The sequence below is a fragment of the Sorex fumeus genome, unplaced genomic scaffold (genome assembly GCF_029834395.1).
Source record: "Sorex fumeus unplaced genomic scaffold, SorFum_2.1 ptg000122l, whole genome shotgun sequence".
Classification (NCBI taxonomy): Eukaryota; Metazoa; Chordata; class Mammalia; order Eulipotyphla; family Soricidae; genus Sorex; species Sorex fumeus.
In genome coordinates, this window is record NW_026606179.1 from 20,909,880 (window position 1) to 20,928,842 (window position 18,963).

Below are 18,963 nucleotides of genomic sequence, written 5' to 3' on the forward strand. Positions count from 1 at the left end.
CACCGCTGCCAGTCCCCTTGCTGGAGCAGGGCTCACCTGGTGGTAGAGGGCCAGTGCTTCCCGGAAGGCGGTCTGCAGCCTGTGCACGATGGCCCCCACACTGCTCAGCTCAGGAGGGGCAGGGGGCTCCCCCCAATGTTCAGGGCTGGCTGGGATCCTACCGAGTGCGCCTGGGTGGTGGAAGGGGAGGAAATGAGAATCCCCGACTTTTCAGGCCCGACTTACAGGCTAGGATGTCTCTCTCTGTCCCCACTTCACATTTCTGCTCAAAGGCTACCTTCTCCCGGACACTTTCTCAGCATTCTGTTATGTTTTTTTTTGTTTGGGGGGCCGCATCCAGGAGTGCCCAGGGCTTACTCCTGGTTCTATGTTCAGGGATCGTTCCTGGTGAGGCTCAGGGGCCATATATGTTGCCAAGGATCAAACCTGGGTGAGCCATTACAAGGCAAACACTGTAACTCTGTACTCCCTGGCTAGTATCATTCAAATACTAACCACTACCCCCACTTCTCACTCCTGCAAGCCCACCCTCCCCTCTTCTTGTTTTCTTTTGCGTTTTGGGTCACACCCAGTGATGCACAGGGGTTACTCCTGGCTCTGCACTCAGGAATTACTCCTGGCGGTGCTCTGGGGACCATCTGGGATGCTAGGAATAGAACCCAGGTCGGCCACGTGCAAGGCAAACACCCTACCCACTGTGCTATCCCTCCAGGCCCCCTCCCCGCTTCTTATAGTTGCCACAGTGCAAGGGGATCACAGCAGAGCTGCCCATGTGTGAGGCTCTACCCTCCCCCTGAGCCCCCACCCCCACCCCTTTCTCTTCCTTCTCTCCACCGCACAGGTCAGTTTCCTTGGGATTGTCCAGGCAGCTCCCTGGTCAGGGGCTGCCTCTCAGTGCATAAACAGTGCTCACAAATCCTGAAGTGAAGGAAGGAAGGAAGGAATGGCCCCTGTGGAAGGTATCTGGAGTGTGCCAGCTGGTGCACGAGGTGAGCTCAGGGGCTTCAGCCTTGTCGCAGGGGAGGTACTCACCAGGGCTGGGCTCCAGGGAGGTCAAACTACCCAGGACCCCAGGTCTGGCCTCTGGAGGCACGGGGCTGCTGGGGCAGGTACGGGACTTAAGGGACTCGGGGTCCAGGCGCTTTGGGAGGAAGGTAGTGTTGGGGAGCCTTGGGGTGCTCCCATCCACGGGGCTGCTCCCTGGGAGGCGAGCTGCCATGACTGTGACATTGGGCTGGATGTCCATGGGCTCTGGGGACCGGACACATGTGGGGTGCGGCTCCAGTGGGGGTGAAGGAAGCAAGAGTCTGTCACAGATGCCTGGCAGGGTCAGCTTCAGGCTGGCGCGGGCCTCGTGGTTGCCCCAGGAGCGCTGTGGCAGCTCTGGGCCCTTGCTGTCTGAGTCAGGGGCGACTGTGGCAGGTAGGCGGTGCTCCTGGATATGGGGGGCCAACTCCCCCGAGGGCAAGGGCACCCGCAGGGACCCAGCTAGCTCAGGGAGTGCAGGGGCCTCTCTGTCCTCCAGGGATGTGCTGTGTGACATCTTGGTACAGGAGCTGGCAGTGGCCTCCGTGGGGGAACAGGTGCACGGGGTGTGGACACTCTGAGCCATGCCGGGAGTGGGCACAGCGGTAGGTGCCAGAGGCTTCCGGTCTCCGGGAGGCACTGAGGAGGGGATCCTGGGCGCAGGGCCCAGAAGGCTGGGGGCTGTAAAGAAAGCAGCTTCACTCACACTCACGGCACAGAGCAGTGGACCCAGCCACTCCCACCCGTACCCAGCAGGACCCCCCCCAGGGCTGCCACGGGAGAGGAGCACTCACTCAAAGGGCACCAGGTCTCTGGACTCTCCAGAAGCTCCTCAGCCTTTGCCCCGGAAGGCACCTGCAAGCACAATCCTGAGGTGAGACCCGGCCTGTGGCTGTGGCTGTGTCTGAGGGAAGGCCCACAACTCACGCTGGTGTCGCCTGGGGAAGCTTTCAGAGGCTCTGCTCTGGGCTGGCTGCCGCCATGGCCAGGAACTTGGACATCTGGGGACTTCAGGAGGTGGAGAGGCAGCCGTGAAGGGAAGATGTGTGAGAACCTGTGAGGAGGAAACCAGGCTGGGGAGCACCTATTCATAGGGTGTCTGGGGACCCGGCCCCACCCAGGGACAGAGAGAGCTGGAAGGTAGAGGTGTCATGACTCCCTGGCACCTACGTGGAGGTCTTCTGGAGGCCAGAGAGGAACTGGGCTGAAATGCTCAGGCGGTGGTTAAAGAAGAAATCCTCGGGGTCACAGGGCTCGTCTCGCAGCGATCCATGGAAAAACTCTGGGGGGCAAGCGAGGGAGCCCTCAGAAGCCCTCCAGCCGCTGGCCCAGTTCTGGGCACAGCCAAGACCAGTAGGCAGAGTCCTCCCGAACAGCCCCCAGAACAGCGGGGCAGAGTGAGAAAACGAGATCCCGTCCCCTCCGTCCCCAGGCCTACCCTCAGGATGGGCGTCAGTGAGTGTCTCGAAGTGGTGGCGGAGAAACTTCTCCTGCTCCGGAGTCTGCGGCAGGGAGCTGCTGGCGAGGCCTGGCGCCTCAGGCCGGGCCGGCTCTTCGGCGGTACCTGGGCAGCCGAAGGACAGGCAGGGGAGCGGGGGAGGAGAGAAGCAGCAACACTGAGTCACGGCACCACCCTGAGAAAGACGCCAAGAGCCTGACAATGGAGAAGCGGGACTCGCCTGTCACACACCCGCCACGACCTGCTGACGAGGCAGAGCTACACACCCCATCCCCCGGGAGGGAACGCCAAGAGCAGGGCTCTCGAGCAGCCGGGGCCACGGCTAACCACCCCCCACCCCGTCCCCCACCGAGCCTGGCCCTGGCTTACCTGGAGTGGGGGGCATTGTGGTGTGAAATCGAGCGTCCGGGTCCAAGAGTGGAGGGGATGGATGAATGGTGGTGAAGCTACACTCCAAGTTACCCTCCAGCTCAGCCTCAGACTCCCCTGAATCTGAAGGAGCAGAGTTGGGGGGTCAGGGGCCCAAAGCAAGGCATTCCTGGGTGAGTCAGGTAAATAGTTCCCTTGGGTCCTGGTTTACCCCTCAGAGTGGGGAGAGTAACAGCCCTTTGACTGTTGCGGGGCCATTACAGGGTGCTGGGCCTAGGCCCTTGCGTATCTACTCGGCAAGCCACCTCCCTGCCCCAGCCATGAACCATCACGGTTCCACAGAGGAAGTGTCAGAATTGGGCTCCAGAATCGTTGGGAGATGGTACAGTCCATGTCTGTCTTCCAGACAGATTCGTAGCTTGAGGGAGCGTGACTGGGTCGGGGTTGCCATCCGTGGGAGCTCCAGCCCTCACTCACCCTCAGGCAAGCTCTGGTCCTTGAAGTCCACAGAGGAGCCCCTGAGGTAAGAGTCGCCTTGCTGGTCTCCGGGTGTCCCCTCTGCCTCTTTGTGGCACTCACTGCAGTGCCAGGGAAGGACACAGACCAGTCAGCCTGTCCCGACTCCGCCAAAGGGCTCCTCCCCCGAATCCCGAGTGAGGCAGCCTCCCTCCTCGGGAGAGCGGAGAGCAGTTCTTCCAGTTCTTCCTCTCCAAGGGCCGCAGTGTGGTGGCCGGGACACTCACCTGCCTGTTGCTGAGACTGTCTTCTCCTCGGGGGGACAGGTGATACGCTCACTGGCCTCAGGCAAGTCCCTCTTCTGGGGCAGGAAGGAGGCGCGCCTGCAACCTCCCTCTTGGGGGCTCTCGGACTGCGGAGTAGGGGACACAGTGACTTGGGGGTGGCTGTGGGGCACGAAGCCCACCCCAAGAGAAACAGGAAGGGTTAGGACAATTGGCTGCTTTTCTATTTCTCTGTGTCCCCAGGACTGGAACCCAGAGCGTCCCACGTGCAAGGCCGGTGCCCGCCAGCTGAGCTCCATTAGCGGCCCGCCAGCTGAGCTCAAGAGGCACATATGACACAGTTGAGGTGCTGTGTGCAGAGTAGCAAGCGGGCAGGTAGCACCTACCTCACTCAGGAGGCCCGCCAGGTTCTGGGGCTCCACTGTGTCCAGAATGGAGTCGTCTAGGCTCTCAGGCTTCATGGGGGTAAAATAGCAATCCAGATCCCGGGCATCCAGGATGGTCTTCAGGGGCTTGTGGTCGGCACGCTCCGCCCAGCGACCATGTGGCTGGTAGCTGCGCTTTGTGTGGAAGGTGGGGCCATCTGCCACATCATCATCTCCCAGCTGAGTGTGACAGGACAGTTAGGCAGCTCAGGGCAAGAGCTTACCAGCTCCCAGGGGGGCCAGGGACTCCGCCCCTCAGCTGTATGCGGCATTCCGCAACAACTTCCGGAGAGCTCTACCTGCCCGCACCTTTCTCCTCCCCGAGACCCGCCTCTGTACCGGGCTGTGTCTCCAAACGAAGCCCGGCTGACCGGTCAGAGCCACGATGCTGGGGATGAGGCCTGACCTTTCCTCCCAAACTGGCTCCTCAGAAAGCCCGCCCATCTCAGTTCCTGGGGCCGAGGGAAGGGTCCCTCACGCAGGAGGCCTGGTTTCAAATACTGGAACTGCATGATTCTCCCCACGGAATGTTAATGTTTATTCCCTGTGCAAACACCCATGTACCCACCACAAGATCCCCTGTGCTGCCCCAAACAGAAGCATTAAAGAATTTGACCACTTCCAACCCCGCCCAGTCCCAGCCCAGCCCTGGCCCTCCCTTGGGACGCTCACAGCCAACTGTGTCCCACATGCAGGAACAGGGACCTGTGCATTCCTGAGCTAGGACAGGGCCTGCCTGGCCCCGCATCAGCTGTCTCCGTACACCCCCACTGTGTTGTGGGGGAACAGTGGAGAGGGTGAGACAAGGAACTGTCCCCCACCCTTGACCTGCCCAGGGCTGCCCTAGCCCTTCTGGCCACTGCCTCACATTAGCCGCCTATCTAGCCGCCTGGGCCTCTCTGCACTTTCTAAAATAATCCTGCTGGGCTTGGTGCCTGCCAACTATTCTCTCTGCCTGGAATATTCTTTGCCACTACCTGCATTTCTCACTTGCTTTGTCTCCACTCAAATACCATCCTCTCAGTGAGGACCACCTTTCCCTTAATTTTCTTCTCTCCCCCCGCACAGATTATACCATTAATTTGCATTTTAAGCACTTGTATACTCCTATTCCATGGCCCTGGGACTACACATTAAAATTACCCAGGTAGGGGGCTGGAGCAATAGCACAGCAGGTAGGGTGTTTGCCTTGCTCACACATGTCTGTCTGCAGCCTGTGGCTGGTGCCCATTTCCATACTGAAGATGAGCCAGAGTCTGTGGTCACCTCACATTGTACCTAGTGGCCAGAAAAAGCCCTCACGCAGGGCAGGTGCTCAGCAGAATACATTTGATGAAGGGCTGAGAGTGGAAGGACGATGGGAGCACTCCAGGTAAGGGAGTGAGGTGAGGAAGAAAGGGTTCCCAGAACAAAGACCATGAGCACCCCTACTTTGTCTGGCAGACTCACCAGCCGCTTTGCCCAGAGTGGCAGCTTGCCATTGGTCAGCAGGCACTGAGGATCTGGAGAGAGACAGAGAACTCATGAACCACCCAGTGGTCACACAGGCGACACACATGAGCAGGCCCTTCTCCCAAGTGACAAAAAGGAACCAAGAGCCACACCAAAGCACGGCAGACTCTTAACTGGCAGGCAATAGTGGCTATGAAATGGAACAGGGCATTTCCTGCAGAAGAGCAACCAAAATGAGGCTGAGGTTTGTCCTAGTGTGGGGAAACACTTCCTGGGAGAATGCAGTAGGCTCTGGAGGAGCCCTGGGCATCTCTTCTAAAAGCAAAAAGTGACTGACCCCAGGCTCCAGTGATGCCTGTTCTTGGCCTCTGTCCTGGAAAACACTTGCTCAGGGGCTGAGAGGAGGCCTCAGAGTCATCAGCAGAGCCTGGTTCCCAGGGGTGTGAGGGGGGAAAGCCTCAATGTTCACCCTGAGGGCGTCACTTCAGACCCGACAGTGCCATTGTTGGAGACAGGCCGCCTTGGCTCTGCACCCACCAATTAAAGCTGTTAAGCTTCTTGCTTTCTGTTTTGTTTTTTTGGGGGCCACACCTGGCTATGCTCAGGGTTTGCTCTACCCTCAGGAATCACTCCTGGTGGTGCTCAGGGGACCACATGAGATGCCGGGAATTGAACCCAATTTGGCCGCATGCAAAGTAAATGCCCTACCTGCTGTACTATGGCTCCAGCTCCTGTTAAGCTACTTATGAGAGGAAAAGATACAGAACAATGCGTGGGAGAACATCGTTAGGGACACAAACATATTTCCTCTATGTACACAGGTGTGTGTCAATATTGAGGAAAAGGCCTACAGGAGCTCATACCCAACTGAAACCAGGAACACAGGAGTGGACCGAGGGAAGCAGTGAGACGAGCTCCCTCTCCCTCAGAGGCCGAGTTCTCAGTTTTAACCCCAGTTTTAACCCCAGGCTGCTGTTTTCCCCTGTTGGCAGAGCCTGCCCGTCTACTAGCAACAGCCTCTGAAGCTGAAAGAATCATGGCCAATGGGACCTGGGAGGTCAGCCGGGCCTGCTGGGAGTCTCCTCTCACAAGGGACTCCAGCGGAGGCTGTCCTCTTCAAGGTTCTGAGGTCTGGCACGTAAGCAGCCTTCGTGCCTAAGCCAAAGTGATATATAAAGAATACAACTGTATGGGGGCAGGGAGCGAGGGTACAGCGGGGGAGGCCCTTGCTTTGCATGCAGCTGTCCTGCATTTGCTCCTCAGCACCACGTATGGTTCCCAGAGCTCTGCCAGGAGTGATCTCTGAGCACAGCTGGGTGTGACACCCCACCCCAATCCCTGGAAAAAAAAAAAAAAAGAAAAAGAAAAAATGCCTGGCCTTTAGAGTCACTGAGCTGTATGAACAACAGAATCTGCTCTGCTTTCTGGGTTCCTAGGGTGGTCTCAGTAAGAATTACAACACACCAGGACCTTGCTATCAGCAAAGAAGGGGGTCTGTCTCTGTCTCTCTCCTCTCTAAAACTTTTTGGTTTTGTTTTTGGGTCATACCCGGTGATGCTCAGTGGACCATATGGGATGCCCGGGACTGAACCCTAGTCAGCATGTAAGGCGAGCACCCTACCTGCTGTATTATCGCTCCAGCCTGTCTCTTTAAAAAAAAATTTTTTTTTAAGGCACTGTAGTTTACAATTGTTTTGTCTAGATGATAAGCTAAGGGCTGCTGGGGGAATTTTCTCCTTGCCCACATGGAGAAAAGCCAAGTGATGGAGGAGTGCTAAGGCGGTCCTTCAGCACCATACGGGTCCAGCCACAGCTGGACAGTCAACAGTCAACAGTCCCAGGTTTTCAAATGAACAAATCCTCTCAGGCTAAAGCCAGTGAACGGGTCTGGCAGGTGTCAAGTCACTCATACTGATTCCTGAGCTTCAACAGGGGCTGCAAACAAAACAGTAGGCAGATCCCAGCACTGCCCCCACTCTGACAGACAGTCCCCAGCACGGCCCCTGTGTCCACCTGGGTCCAAGCTCTCCTTTGAGGGTGTCTTCAGCAATTCCGGCTCACACTCTTCCTCCAGTTCATCCTCGGTCTGCTCTCCGGGGCTTAGGGAGCAAACCTCACTGGGCATGGATACGAAGGTCTCCTGCCTGCAGCCAATGTGATGTGGGCAAGGAAAGAAACACAGGAAATGAGTGTGGCAGGGAGGACACAGGCCTGGCCCGGTGCGAGTTTCCAAAGCAAAGGTGCCCATCTGATCTGGTCTCCTGCCTCCTTGTCAAAAGAGAATTACTCAGAGTCCCCTGGCATTTCACCTTCCTCCAAGTGCCCCCACCCTCCATCAACTGCACATAAGGCTGCTGGCCACCCCCCTACCCTCCACCCCCCGCTCCATCTCTGCTCCCTGAAGACTGCTTCTGTGGGCATATTCTCGGCTTCTAGCCAGTGATTGTGGGAGCTACCACCTGTCACATCTGATCTACTAGGAACCTTGATATAATGTAGGAATGAGGACATGGCAGGGGCTCAGGGTCACGGCAGGGCACCAAAATGCAAAGGAGACAGTGGCTTGAGTGTGTGCATGGAGGGAGATGCAGCACTGGGATTTTAGCTCTGGAGTTCAACAGGCTAAAACTAGGTTGTAGAGGGGTGAGCACTGGAGACAGCAGAGTCCCAGTCCCAGGTGAGGTGTGACCCCAATACTAGAGCCAAAGGGAGCTGCACACTCCCTAGAACCACAGAGCTCCCAGTATCACCAGCTCCTGGTGGCCCGGGACAAACGCAGTACCCCCAGTACCACAGAGCAGGCAACAGCAAGGCCTCAAGAGAGGCAGGGAGAAATTCCGGAAGGAGAACCTGCCCCCAAACTCAAGCTGAGAGCTTCAAACCAGAACTCCCAACAGAAACCAGACCATAAATTCACTTGGAACATTAAGACTCGGAAATATGTGAGGAACAGGCACCCTCAAGAATGCTCAAGGGTGGAGCCGGAGTGATAGTATAGCAGGCAGGGAGTTTGCCTTGCACGCGGCTACCTGGGTTCAATCCCCAGTACCCCATATGGCCACCCAAGCACCGCCAGGAATTAATTCCTGAGGTAACCCCTGAGCAATGCTGGATGTGAGCCAAAGAAGAAGAAGAAGAAAAAAAAAAGAAAGCTCAAAGGTAACTGTTGCTTTGGGTTTAACACACCAAATATATACTTTGATTTTTGGGGCCATGTCCAGCGATGCTCAGGGCTCTGGACTCAGGAATTACTCCCGGCGGTGTTTGGGGGACCATATGGGAGGCTGGGGATCAACCTTGGGTTGGCTGCGCACAAAGCAAGCGCCCTACGGCTATATTATTTCCCCAAACTCACTAATATTTTAATTTAAATGAAAAAACATATCAGGAAGAGTCAAATAAGGGAGAGTCACTTTCGCTTCACAAATAACAACAAAAAGGGGCCCCTTCAGTAGGACTACCTCCCCCCTCACTGTGGCCTAGGCTGTACAGCTCCTTGGTGTGCATAGAAACCTGGGCTTGCTCCCAGACTTCACACTCGACTCTTCCACATCAAAGCCCTTCTCATATGTATTATGAACACTTTCATATGCCAAGTCTGTCTCCTCCTAGGGGAGGGCTGGGGCTTCGGGGACCTGGGCTGGCAGCTCCACTTCCGGTTCTTAGTGTGCTGCTGCTGCTCCTGATGGTCAATCTCCAGCAGGTGCTGCTTCATGCAGTTGGTCATCTCTGGGCCCAGGTGCCAGATGAATACGCAGCTGCCAAGAAAGGAGGGATGAGGCCTGGGCACAAACCATGGCCGGAGATGCCATCTGACCCCCGAGTCACCCGGTCACCCCAATCCCTGACGCCTCCTGGGGAACAACCCCACAGCCTAACAGAGGGGATCCAAAGTTTCCAGCTTGTCACTCTGAGGGGGCCACAGCACTCCCAGTAAGCCTACTCTGTGGAGGGACTGTGATTTTGAAGAGGCAGAGACAAAGGGGATGCCGGGGACATCCACACAGCATCCCGCCTCCCCTGATTCTCTCCACACACACGAAAGGGAGGTTGTATTGCCTCCCTTTCACAGGAGCGAACAAGGCTCAGGAGGAATGTAGTTGGCAGGTCTGGGCTCTGAACTCAGGATGGCCAGGAGTGGGGCATGGCCCAGGCCAGCTGGCCTACCTGTCTCCAGACACCGTGATCAGGTGATGACAGTCATAGGTGAACTTCATGCCAGTGACAATTTCTGTAAGCAGAGCAGAGAAATGGTGCTGGTTTGTGAGAAAACCATGGGGGGATGGGGAGGGGAAGGTGGGGGAGGGGTGGACTCTCCAGCTGGGGGCACACCCACCTGAATGGCCAAACATCTTGGCAACACATTCGCCCGAGTAAAAGTCAATCACCGAGATGCTTTTGTCTGAGCAGCTTGTGGCCAAGAAGGTGCCTGAGGGGTCCACGTGAACCTGCCAGAGAGAGAACCCAAGTGCCACTAGGCTGCCAGCTTCCTGCCTATCTGGGGCCGGGTCAAACACGACTGCTTCTGGAGTGAAGGTCCGGCCCCTGGTGCGGAGGGACTGCACCCCACTTTCCAGGGGAAGTCTGCCAGCAGAGCCACGACCATGGCGACAGTGCAGCTGCTCCATGCAGGAGCTCATCCCTCTTCCCTGCTACCTTTGTGTGTATTTTCCAAACAGGCACAGGAGGCGCTTTCCATTCCAAGGGAGAGCTGTGAGGGTCTGACCCCAGAGTCGAATGTGTGTCTGCCTTGTCTCTCAAAGCACTTCTGGGTAGGGGACCCTGGCCGCTAGAGGCGGAGCAGTGAGGCCTCTGCTCGCAAGGAGCCTTATCTGAGGAGGCCTTGACTTGAGTAGTGGGGCAGTACGGCCTTTTTTTTTTTCTTTTTGGGTCACACCCGGCGATGCATAGGGGTTACTCCTGGCTTTGAACTCAGGAATTACTCCTGGTGGTCCTCAGGGGACCATAAGGGATGCTGGGAATCGAACCCGAGTCAGCCGCATACAAGGCAAATGCCCTACCCGCTATGCTATTGCTCCAGCCCCCAGTGTGCCCTTTTGATGGGACCAAGGAAGTTGGAGTTCCAGGGGCCCATTGGGCAGCAGCTAGGAGGAGATGGGGTGAAGGGGATGTGGCCTCTCCTCCACCCGGCTCCAAGCTCACCTTCAGCAGGGACCCGTCATCACCCTGGGAACCCTTGTAGCATTTCTTCTGCTTCCCGTTCACAGTGTTGTAGACCCTGGGAGGGCGAGTGCACACGTGGGTCTGGGGTCCAGCCATGCCGCCCCCTTACCCCACTGGCCACAATCTGACCAGTCATCCTCAGCCCTTAAGTCCCCTGCCATCTCCTGTCCCCCCACCTGATTCGCCTCTGAAATGACATGGCAGCACAGTTAGGATCACAGTGTCCTGGAGTGTCCTGTCCCCATCACAGGGTCGTGGGGTGTGGGCACCAAGTAAGAACGACCAAGGGGAGCAGAAAACAGTGCCCCACATCCCTGCTAAGGTGGTCTTCTCGGCCACTCAGATGTCCAGGCAGGTTCCAGTATCTTCCAGGGCTGAACCCAGGGCCCCTGGGTTCCCCATCCCCTGACCACTGCATGCTGTCCCTGGCAGCGGCTGGAACTGCCCTGCTCCCTTGGGAACTTCTGCACTGGCACCCAGAAGGGGGACTCTGGGAACGCGGTGGAAGAAACAGGGGAGTCGGAGTCACCCCAGCACCTGTCACCCTCCAGCCCCCCTCCCCAAGCTTCTGGAAAGCAGGCGGGAACTCTGCTGATGGGGTATGAGGCCTGGGGGAGTCTGGCGCCTGGCAAAATCCCAGACTGACAGAGGAGGGAAGCAGAGGGCAGGGACACCAATGCGACCGCAGGGCCTCCACGGTCGCGGAGCAGCTGCTCACCTCACATTGCGGTCCTGGCAGGCCACCGCCACGTACTTCTGCGTGATGTCAATGTCCATGTCGTACAAAGTGGTCTTCTCGGCCACGTGGTGGGTCCGGACAAAATGCAGCCCATCTGAAGACTGGCAGGGCAGGCAGGGTCTAAGGGGCCACTCCAAATGAGCCCTCACATCAGCCCCCACGGAGACCACCCCATCCTACCCGCTGGGCGCTGCGGAAGTAAATGCTCTTGTCGGCCCCACAGCTGATCATCTGGATGTCTCTGGTGCCTGCAGAGGAAGAGGCGGCACCTCAGGCAGGGCTGGGCCGAGAATCTGACAGAGGTCAGGGGACAGCTGGAGCAGTAGCCAGACAGTGCAGTTGCCGAGCATGGGCAGAGACAGGACACAGCCACTGTGCCACTTACGCTGTGTTCCCACAGCCCCCCATTCAGGTCCCCAAGGACCAGCACCATACTGCTAACGGGGGATTTGCAAGGTGAGAGGGCAGTAGAGGTGATATTAGACTGAAGCAGGCTTCGAGGAGCCACAGTGCCAGCGATACCATCAGCATTTGCGCAGCATTGCTGAGTGTGGCCCTGAGCTGGCTGAGCTGTGCCCACACCTCACCACCAGGCCCAGAGCTGCCAGGCCAAATATTACTAGGAGTGACCCTGGGTCAAGCATAGCTGGGATGTATTTCCCCACAAATGGCAAAGAACAATGAGCACATCCTCACGCAGTGGGCCAGGCTGCACACCCAGGCCCCTCCCTCCCCGCTTGATGGCCACCAGAATACGAAGGTGGGTTCAGGGGACTCAGAGCCACCCAGGTCTGTCTTGGGGTCAGCAAGTCAGAATGGGGCCAGGACTGAAGCCAGGCACGCTGGCCAGCACCAGAGCCAGTGTGCAGTGCGTCCTGAACCTGGGCTGCTCCCAAGCCGCAGCTTCTGGGCACACATACAATGAGCCTGAAAACAGCCTCTGGTCAAGAGGTTATATGAGGCCCTTGAACAGTGCCCATTGCCATCAGCAAGTCCCAGCACTTTCAGCTTTCTTTTGTTTGGTTTTTGGGCTATGCCTGGATTGAACCCTAGCCTCTTACATACCACGCACAAACTCCAGCCCCTGAGCCATCTCCCTAACCCATTATTTTTCTTTCTTCATAGAAAAGATAAGACCCTCGGGCCTAAGAGATAGTACCATGGGTAGGGTGCTTGCCTTGCAGCATCTGACCTGCGTTTGATCCCCAGCACCCAATATGGTCCCTGAGTCCTCCAGGAGTGACCCCTGAGCACAGAGTCAAGGATAAGCCCTGAAATGTGGCCCCAAAAACAAAAAAAAAAAAGATTAAAAATAAGATTCTCCCAGGGCGGTGTTAAGGATAAAAGAACAGAACCATGTAAAAGCACTAAGGCCTTGGCTAAGAGCGGCAGTGAGCCTGGGGCATCCACTCAAGTTAAAAATCTAGTCATGAGGGAGACACCGGTCACTGTTGGAGTGTCCCTAAACATTGCTCTGGCCCCTAAAGATGCTTCTTGAGGGGCCAGGGAGATAGTACAGTGGGTAGGGCATTTGCCTTGCACATGGCTGACCTTGAGTTCAATCCCTGGCATCCTATATGATGCACTGCCAGGAGTAACCCCTAAACACTGCCAGGTGGGATCTCCCCCAAAAAACAAACAAATAAGCAGAAAGTATGCTTCTTGAATACAGTTCTCAACATTTTGGGGCTGCAGTGCTCAGGGATTACTCCTGGCTCTGTGCTCACAGATCAGTGCTTGACAGTGCTGAGGGGATCAAACCAGGAGGGGTCATGCATAATACACGTATGAAGAGATAGTATAGTAGTACTGTCTTTCTAGCCTCTAAAAATGTTTTTGAGGAATGAGGAGGAATCTCTTTCCTGTGGCACAGTGACAACTCAAATTCTGTCCTCAGTGAGGGGACAACCAACAGATGTCAAAGTTTACTCTTGGGGGCCTGTTTAAGCAAAAAGGAAACTGCTGTTCCCTGCGGTGGCAGAGGAGGCGGGCAGGGGACCTCACCAGCAAACTTGATGGCGGTGATGGAGGACGAGTGGTCGTCGAGTGTCTGCTCCAGGTTGTAGTTCTTCTCCACATTCAGCACGTGGATCAGCCGGTCCCGACTGGCCGAGGCCAGCAAGGTCAGCCCTATGGGTGAAAAGGGCAGACTTGGGTTCCCGGAGACGGTAAACATCAGGGGCCTAAAGCTGAGCTCTTCAGGCCTTGCAGAAGGGATCGCTGGTACTGCAGCCACCTTGTCCCTAAAAGCGATACTCCCCTTCCCCATAGCCCCTCTTCCTTGAGCCCCTCTTGTCCCATGCCACCGGCTTAAGCACAGAATCCTGACACCTACATGATGCACCTACAGTGCAGCACCCAGCCACACTGGTGACAGGTCATCTCCTTGGTCCTAGCAAACCTCTGGCTTCCAGAACAACGCTCTTGCGCCACATCCCTGCTCAGACTACATGGGTCCTGCCAGCTCTGAGTGACCCCTCTGGATTCTTCCTTCTGCTCTGGGTCTTCCCTTCAAGCCCTCTGACCATGCAGTTAGTGCCTACCCTCTGCCCGGCTCTATAAGGGCTGGGAAGGTGGATCAGCAATGGGGCAGAGGCCAATCAAGCAGAAACCCTGGGTTTGATCCCCAGCATCGCAATAAAAGGAAAGATAATATGGGGAAGGGTGTGGCGGGGGATTGCGCTATGCATGAAAACCAATCATTCATCAACAGTATTGTTAAAACCATAGTGCCTAAAATAAAAAATTTTTAATTAGTAAATAGGGGCTGGAGAGATAGTACAGTGGACAGGGTATTTGCCTTGCACCTGGCAGACCTGGGTTCGAGTTCTTAGACCCTATATGGTCCACCGAGCACCACCAAGAGTGATTTCCAAGTGTAGAGCCAGGAATAATCCCTGAGCACAGCCATGTACAGGCTGGGTGTGGACCCCCCCCCAAAAAAAAAGCTGGTCATCCCTGAGCAGAGCCCAGAGTATTCCTTGAGTACTACTAGGTATAGCAATAATAATTAATATATAGATATCTTGTATGTCTGAGGCCTTTCACAAGACCCAAGGTAGGCAGGAGCTCAGGAAAGGTGGACTAAATGAAGAGTGATTGAAAGAAAAAATTGGTGGCAGGACCTGAGAGATAAATCAGGGGTTAAGGCACTTGCCTTGCATGTGGCCAACCCCAGTTCAAACCCAGGCACTGCATGGTCCGGAACACCGCCAGGGCTTGCTCCTAAGCACAGAGCCAAAAACAGCCCCCGAGCAAAGCCAAATATAAGTTACCCCAATAAAATAAAATAAAGTGGGCATATGTTGGGGAAAGGAAAACAAAGGGGAAGGAACCAGAGGTGTGGCTTAGTTGCATAGCACTTGCTTTGCAAGTATGAAGCTGTAGGTTCAATCCCTGAAACAGCAAGAAACAAGGAGGAGGCCAGAGCAATAATACATCAGTGAGGGCATTTGCCTTGAATACAGCTGACCTGGTTTGATCCTCGGCATCCCATATAGTCCCGGAGCACTGCCAGGAGTAATTCTGGAGTGCAGAGTCGAGAGTAACCTCTGAGCATCACCAGTGGTGACCCCCCAAAAAATAAGGGAAAAAAAGGATGAGGGAAGAACAACATTGGAGAAATGGCTGTTTCACACATCAAGACAGAGTCCTGACCAAGACGGATTTTGGGGATACTCAAATCAAATCCCAAGGAAAGCAAAGCCAAATGGAGAGAAACTCTACAGATCCAACTCAGCAGAAAGCCAACGTTCCAGAATCAAGGACACAAGAGAGATACAAATGAAGTGAACCTGGATTAGAATAACAGGGTGCTCTGAAGGACACTGGGCAACTAGAGTGAATGAGGACAGTAGAGCATCAGAGTGAAAACCTGAATCGAACCAGCACACCAGATGGCCTCATTCCCAAGAAATGCTCACAGGAGCATGGAAGGGTGAAGGGGTTTCGTGCCTGCATCTGACTCTCAAACAACTCTGCAAAGGCAGCTGAAAGAACAGTGCCTGGTTATTTTGTTATTTCGTTACACCATGTGTATGTCACATATACACACAACAGAGTCACCGGATCAGGTTGAATCTTAAAGAAAACACTGGGAGAATTGGGGAACTTGAAGTGGGTATTCACACACACGCAAGCACGCACACACACACACACACACACACACACACACACACACACACTGCTGGGAATCAAACCCAGGGCCTCACATACAGAAGGCAAGTGCTCTACCACTGAGTCATGCCCCTGACCCAAAGCTGGGGATGGAATCCAGGACTCGACAAGTGCAAGGCCATTAGTTCTCTAGTGCTGAGCTATCTCCCCAGGCCCTCACAACATTCTTGCAGTTTTACTGGAGGCATCCAACCTCCACCAGTAACATGATGAGCTGTCCATCCCTCCCCTCCAGCAGAGACACAAGCTCACTCCTAGGCTCACTCCCTCAAGTCGTCCTTTACCCTGAGCACCATTTAGGAGCTGGGACCCAGCGTAAGCATGCAGAGCCCTGGCTTGGACGTCCTGCTCCCTGAAGCCAGGCCGAGGCCCAGGACCCTCATTAACCACACTTCCAGCTGTCTCTAAGCCACCAGACATGGTCGGCCCTGATCTGTGGCTCGGCTCGGGCATCACGCCCCCCGGCCCGCCCTGCCAACCAGCAGTGGCTCACCTGTCTCGGGCTTCGAGTACTCCAGGCATAGCACCTCGGCATCGTGGGCCTCCACCTTAATCAGCTCATCCATGAAGTGCAGCTCGTGAATCCTGGAGACACACCCCGCCTGCATAAGTCCCCAAGCTCCTGCAGTCATGTTCTCTGACAGCTAGGACGGGGTACCTGGGCCTGAGAGTGTCATATTCCCTTGCCAGTCCACTCTGTTGGGAGTTCCCCTGCCCCAGCCTTCTGGAAGCCCCCTGTGAGCTGTTGGGGAGGGGGCTGGTTGCCGAGGACTCTGAGGAGTCAGAGGGGACAGAGCCTGGATTTGTAATCACCACCATGACCCTAAGTCCCAGTGGGAAGGGCGGCACTGGATACATCAGGGCCCACTTGCCTCAGATTTCCACTTCGGTCGCCGGAAGCCAAGTGCTGGCCATCAGGACTGACTTGCATGACTCGCACTCCGGCTTTCACTTCCACGGGCGTTGCGTTCTCATTGCCCCGGTCTGGGAAGTGTGACAGGTCCTGCAGGTGCTGGGTGTCGTTCTCTACATACACAACCTTCAGCAGGGTCTGGAGAAGGAGGGGGGTGCTATGAGGAGCTGGCGGCCCTCTGCAGCTCCATCTCCAGAGTCTCCCACTCTCATTAGTACCACAATGCCACTTCAAAGTATGGGGCTGCAGAGATAGTCAGCAGGTAGGGCACTTGCCTTACACCTGGGTTTAATTCCTGGTATCCCATATGGTTCCCTGAGTAATTCCAGGAGTAATTCCTAAATGCAGTCAGGAGTAACCACTGACTATTGCCGGGTATGACCCAAAAACAAAAACAAATCCTTATTCTGGGGCCAGAGCAGTGAGATAACAGTTTAGGGCACTTGCCTTGCATGTGGACAACTGGGGTTCAATCCCCGGCAACATGTATGGTCACCTGAGCCCCTCCAGGAATAATCCTTGAGAAAAGTCAGGAGCGAGCCATGAACACAACTGGGTGTGCCCCCAGCCTCCCCCAAAAAACAAACAAAAAATAACCGTGCATGTGAAAGGCACACCCAGCAGCGCTGAGCAAACGATGGTGCCAGGGATCGAACCTGGGGCTTTCAAACGCCAACTTATGTGCTCCAGTCCTTTGAGTCATCTCCCCCCAGAACTCCAAGCCTGACCTCAGAGGTTCTCCACTCAGAATCACTATTTCCCAGTCTCCTCTACAGCAAAGTGAAGCCATGTAAACAAGTGTTTGCCAATGAACTCTAAGGGTTGCTCCCTTTCTGCTTTGATAAAGCAACACTCCGGCTCCCATTCCTTGACCACCCCCTCCCCACCCTCACCACCAAAATGGGGAAAGAACCAGAAAAGACTCCATCCTGTCCCTAAGTCCAAGCTTAAAGCAGGTCTTTATTTTTCCTAAAATGTTCACCGCCAAGCCACTCACATTGCTAAAGATGTTTTGCTGCCAGTGAGAGTCAGGGCTGCTTCCCATGTTCCAGAAGCGGATAGTGTTGTCAGAGGAGCAAGTCAGGAAAGATCCCGATGGCAGACAAGCTCGCTGATCTTCAAACTCAGGGTACACCTACAGTTTCCAGAGAACAAGCAAAAGACTTGTTACCACCAGTACAACAATAACACTATGATATTCTGTGGCATTTGGGTGACTAAATGTGGTGTAATACCTTCTATGCTAAAAGGGGAATAAAGAATGAAATGCTACCATAATTGTCCATGCCCCATCTTCAGGGGATCATAAAATATCCCTATGAATAAATGTCCAAAATAGGCAGCCTAGAGAAAAAAAAATACAACAAAAACACCCCACTAAGCACAAAAGGAAACAAGGTACCGTGAGAAGCAAGAAGCAGCAGGAACAGAGTGCAACTTCAACAGAATATAAAGGACTACATTTGAAGAAATGAAAGAAATGTCAGGGTTTTAAGTAGGAGGAAGGACAGGAATGAAGCTCAGGGACAGAGCATGCGCCGTGCATGGGAGAGGCCCTGGATTCGATCCTCGGCACTGCAAAAGAGAGGACGAGGAGGAGTCAAACTGAACAAGCAGAGGAAACAGGAAGGGCTCAGACCCTCTTCTATAGAAGCTGAGTGAAAAAGTGCTTGGCAGGAAGATCTGCAAGGATGGATGCAATTAAGGCCCTCGCTGTGGCTTCTCAAAACTGACCTGCTGGGTGCCAGAGCAATAGGAGAGCAGGCAGGGTGCTTATCATACATGCAGCTGATGCAGGTTTGTCCCCAGCACTACAGATGGCCCTGAGAGTCCCGCCAGGAGTAAGCCCCGGGCACAGTTGGATGCGGCCCCCAAACAAGGAAGAAAACGTGACCTGCCTGGAGCCCTGTCCAGCCTGTTGCATTCTCTCTCTCTACTGCCCAGAAAGTGCTGTAAGAAGGAAAGGTAATGAGACCTCTGCTCCTGAGAGCAGATTATGTACATGAGGCTTTGGCGCAAAAAAAAAAAAAAAGACATCAGACATTTCAGTAACTCAACAGTCACATATTTAAGACAAGGAAAGAAAATATCAACTCAGCATTTTCTATCCAGCAAAAATATTTTCTACCAGCAAAGTATGAAGGACACAGACAAGAAGTAAAAACATAGGAAATGCTGTCTCTGTGACTGTCCCTGAAAAATCTACTACAGAGTGTTGGGATGGGGACTGATGGAAGGTAGTGGTAGAACACCTGTTTTGTAGGCAGCAAGTCCACCAGTTCGATTCCTGGCAGTACCCACCCCATGTGCCTGATCCCAGAAGCACAGCACTGCTAGCCCCATGCCACACCACCAGTCACTCAGTATTGCGACCACACTGTACACAAGCACCCTGGCATAGTATGATGCAAATCACAGCAAGTCCTGCAGCTAGTGTGCAAGTCCCAAAACCAAGTGTGCAAGGCCTAGTGTGAACAGCA

General features: G+C 54.9%; 1 protein-coding gene across 2 annotated transcripts in view; it reads right to left on the reverse strand.

The window, feature by feature from the left end:
- WDR62 (WD repeat domain 62) overlaps positions 1–18,963 on the reverse strand; it is a 38,143-nt gene that overhangs the window by 329 nt on the left and 18,851 nt on the right. Inside the window, exons 10-31 of one of the 2 annotated variants that reach the window (XM_056136577.1) lie at positions 17,481–17,618; positions 16,443–16,621; positions 16,064–16,155; positions 13,399–13,524; positions 11,575–11,642; positions 11,374–11,495; positions 10,635–10,710; positions 9,808–9,919; positions 9,639–9,702; positions 9,107–9,229; positions 7,485–7,615; positions 5,469–5,521; positions 3,981–4,199; positions 3,598–3,722; positions 3,332–3,432; positions 2,840–2,977; positions 2,465–2,590; positions 2,197–2,308; positions 1,954–2,080; positions 1,821–1,881; positions 1,033–1,707; positions 37–170 (exon numbers count right to left, since the gene is read on the reverse strand). In XM_056136577.1, the coding sequence (XP_055992552.1) occupies positions 37–170; positions 1,033–1,707; positions 1,821–1,881; positions 1,954–2,080; positions 2,197–2,308; positions 2,465–2,590; positions 2,840–2,977; positions 3,332–3,432; positions 3,598–3,722; positions 3,981–4,199; positions 5,469–5,521; positions 7,485–7,615; positions 9,107–9,229; positions 9,639–9,702; positions 9,808–9,919; positions 10,635–10,710; positions 11,374–11,495; positions 11,575–11,642; positions 13,399–13,524; positions 16,064–16,155; positions 16,443–16,621; positions 17,481–17,618 (3,102 nt within the window). Of the gene's footprint in view, positions 1–36; positions 171–1,032; positions 1,708–1,820; positions 1,882–1,953; positions 2,081–2,196; positions 2,309–2,464; positions 2,602–2,839; positions 2,978–3,331; positions 3,433–3,597; positions 3,723–3,980; positions 4,200–5,468; positions 5,522–7,484; positions 7,616–9,106; positions 9,230–9,638; positions 9,703–9,807; positions 9,920–10,634; positions 10,711–11,373; positions 11,496–11,574; positions 11,643–13,398; positions 13,525–16,063; positions 16,156–16,442; positions 16,622–17,480; positions 17,619–18,963 lie in introns of both variants that reach the window. The other variant, XM_056136576.1, reaches the window with a different exon arrangement.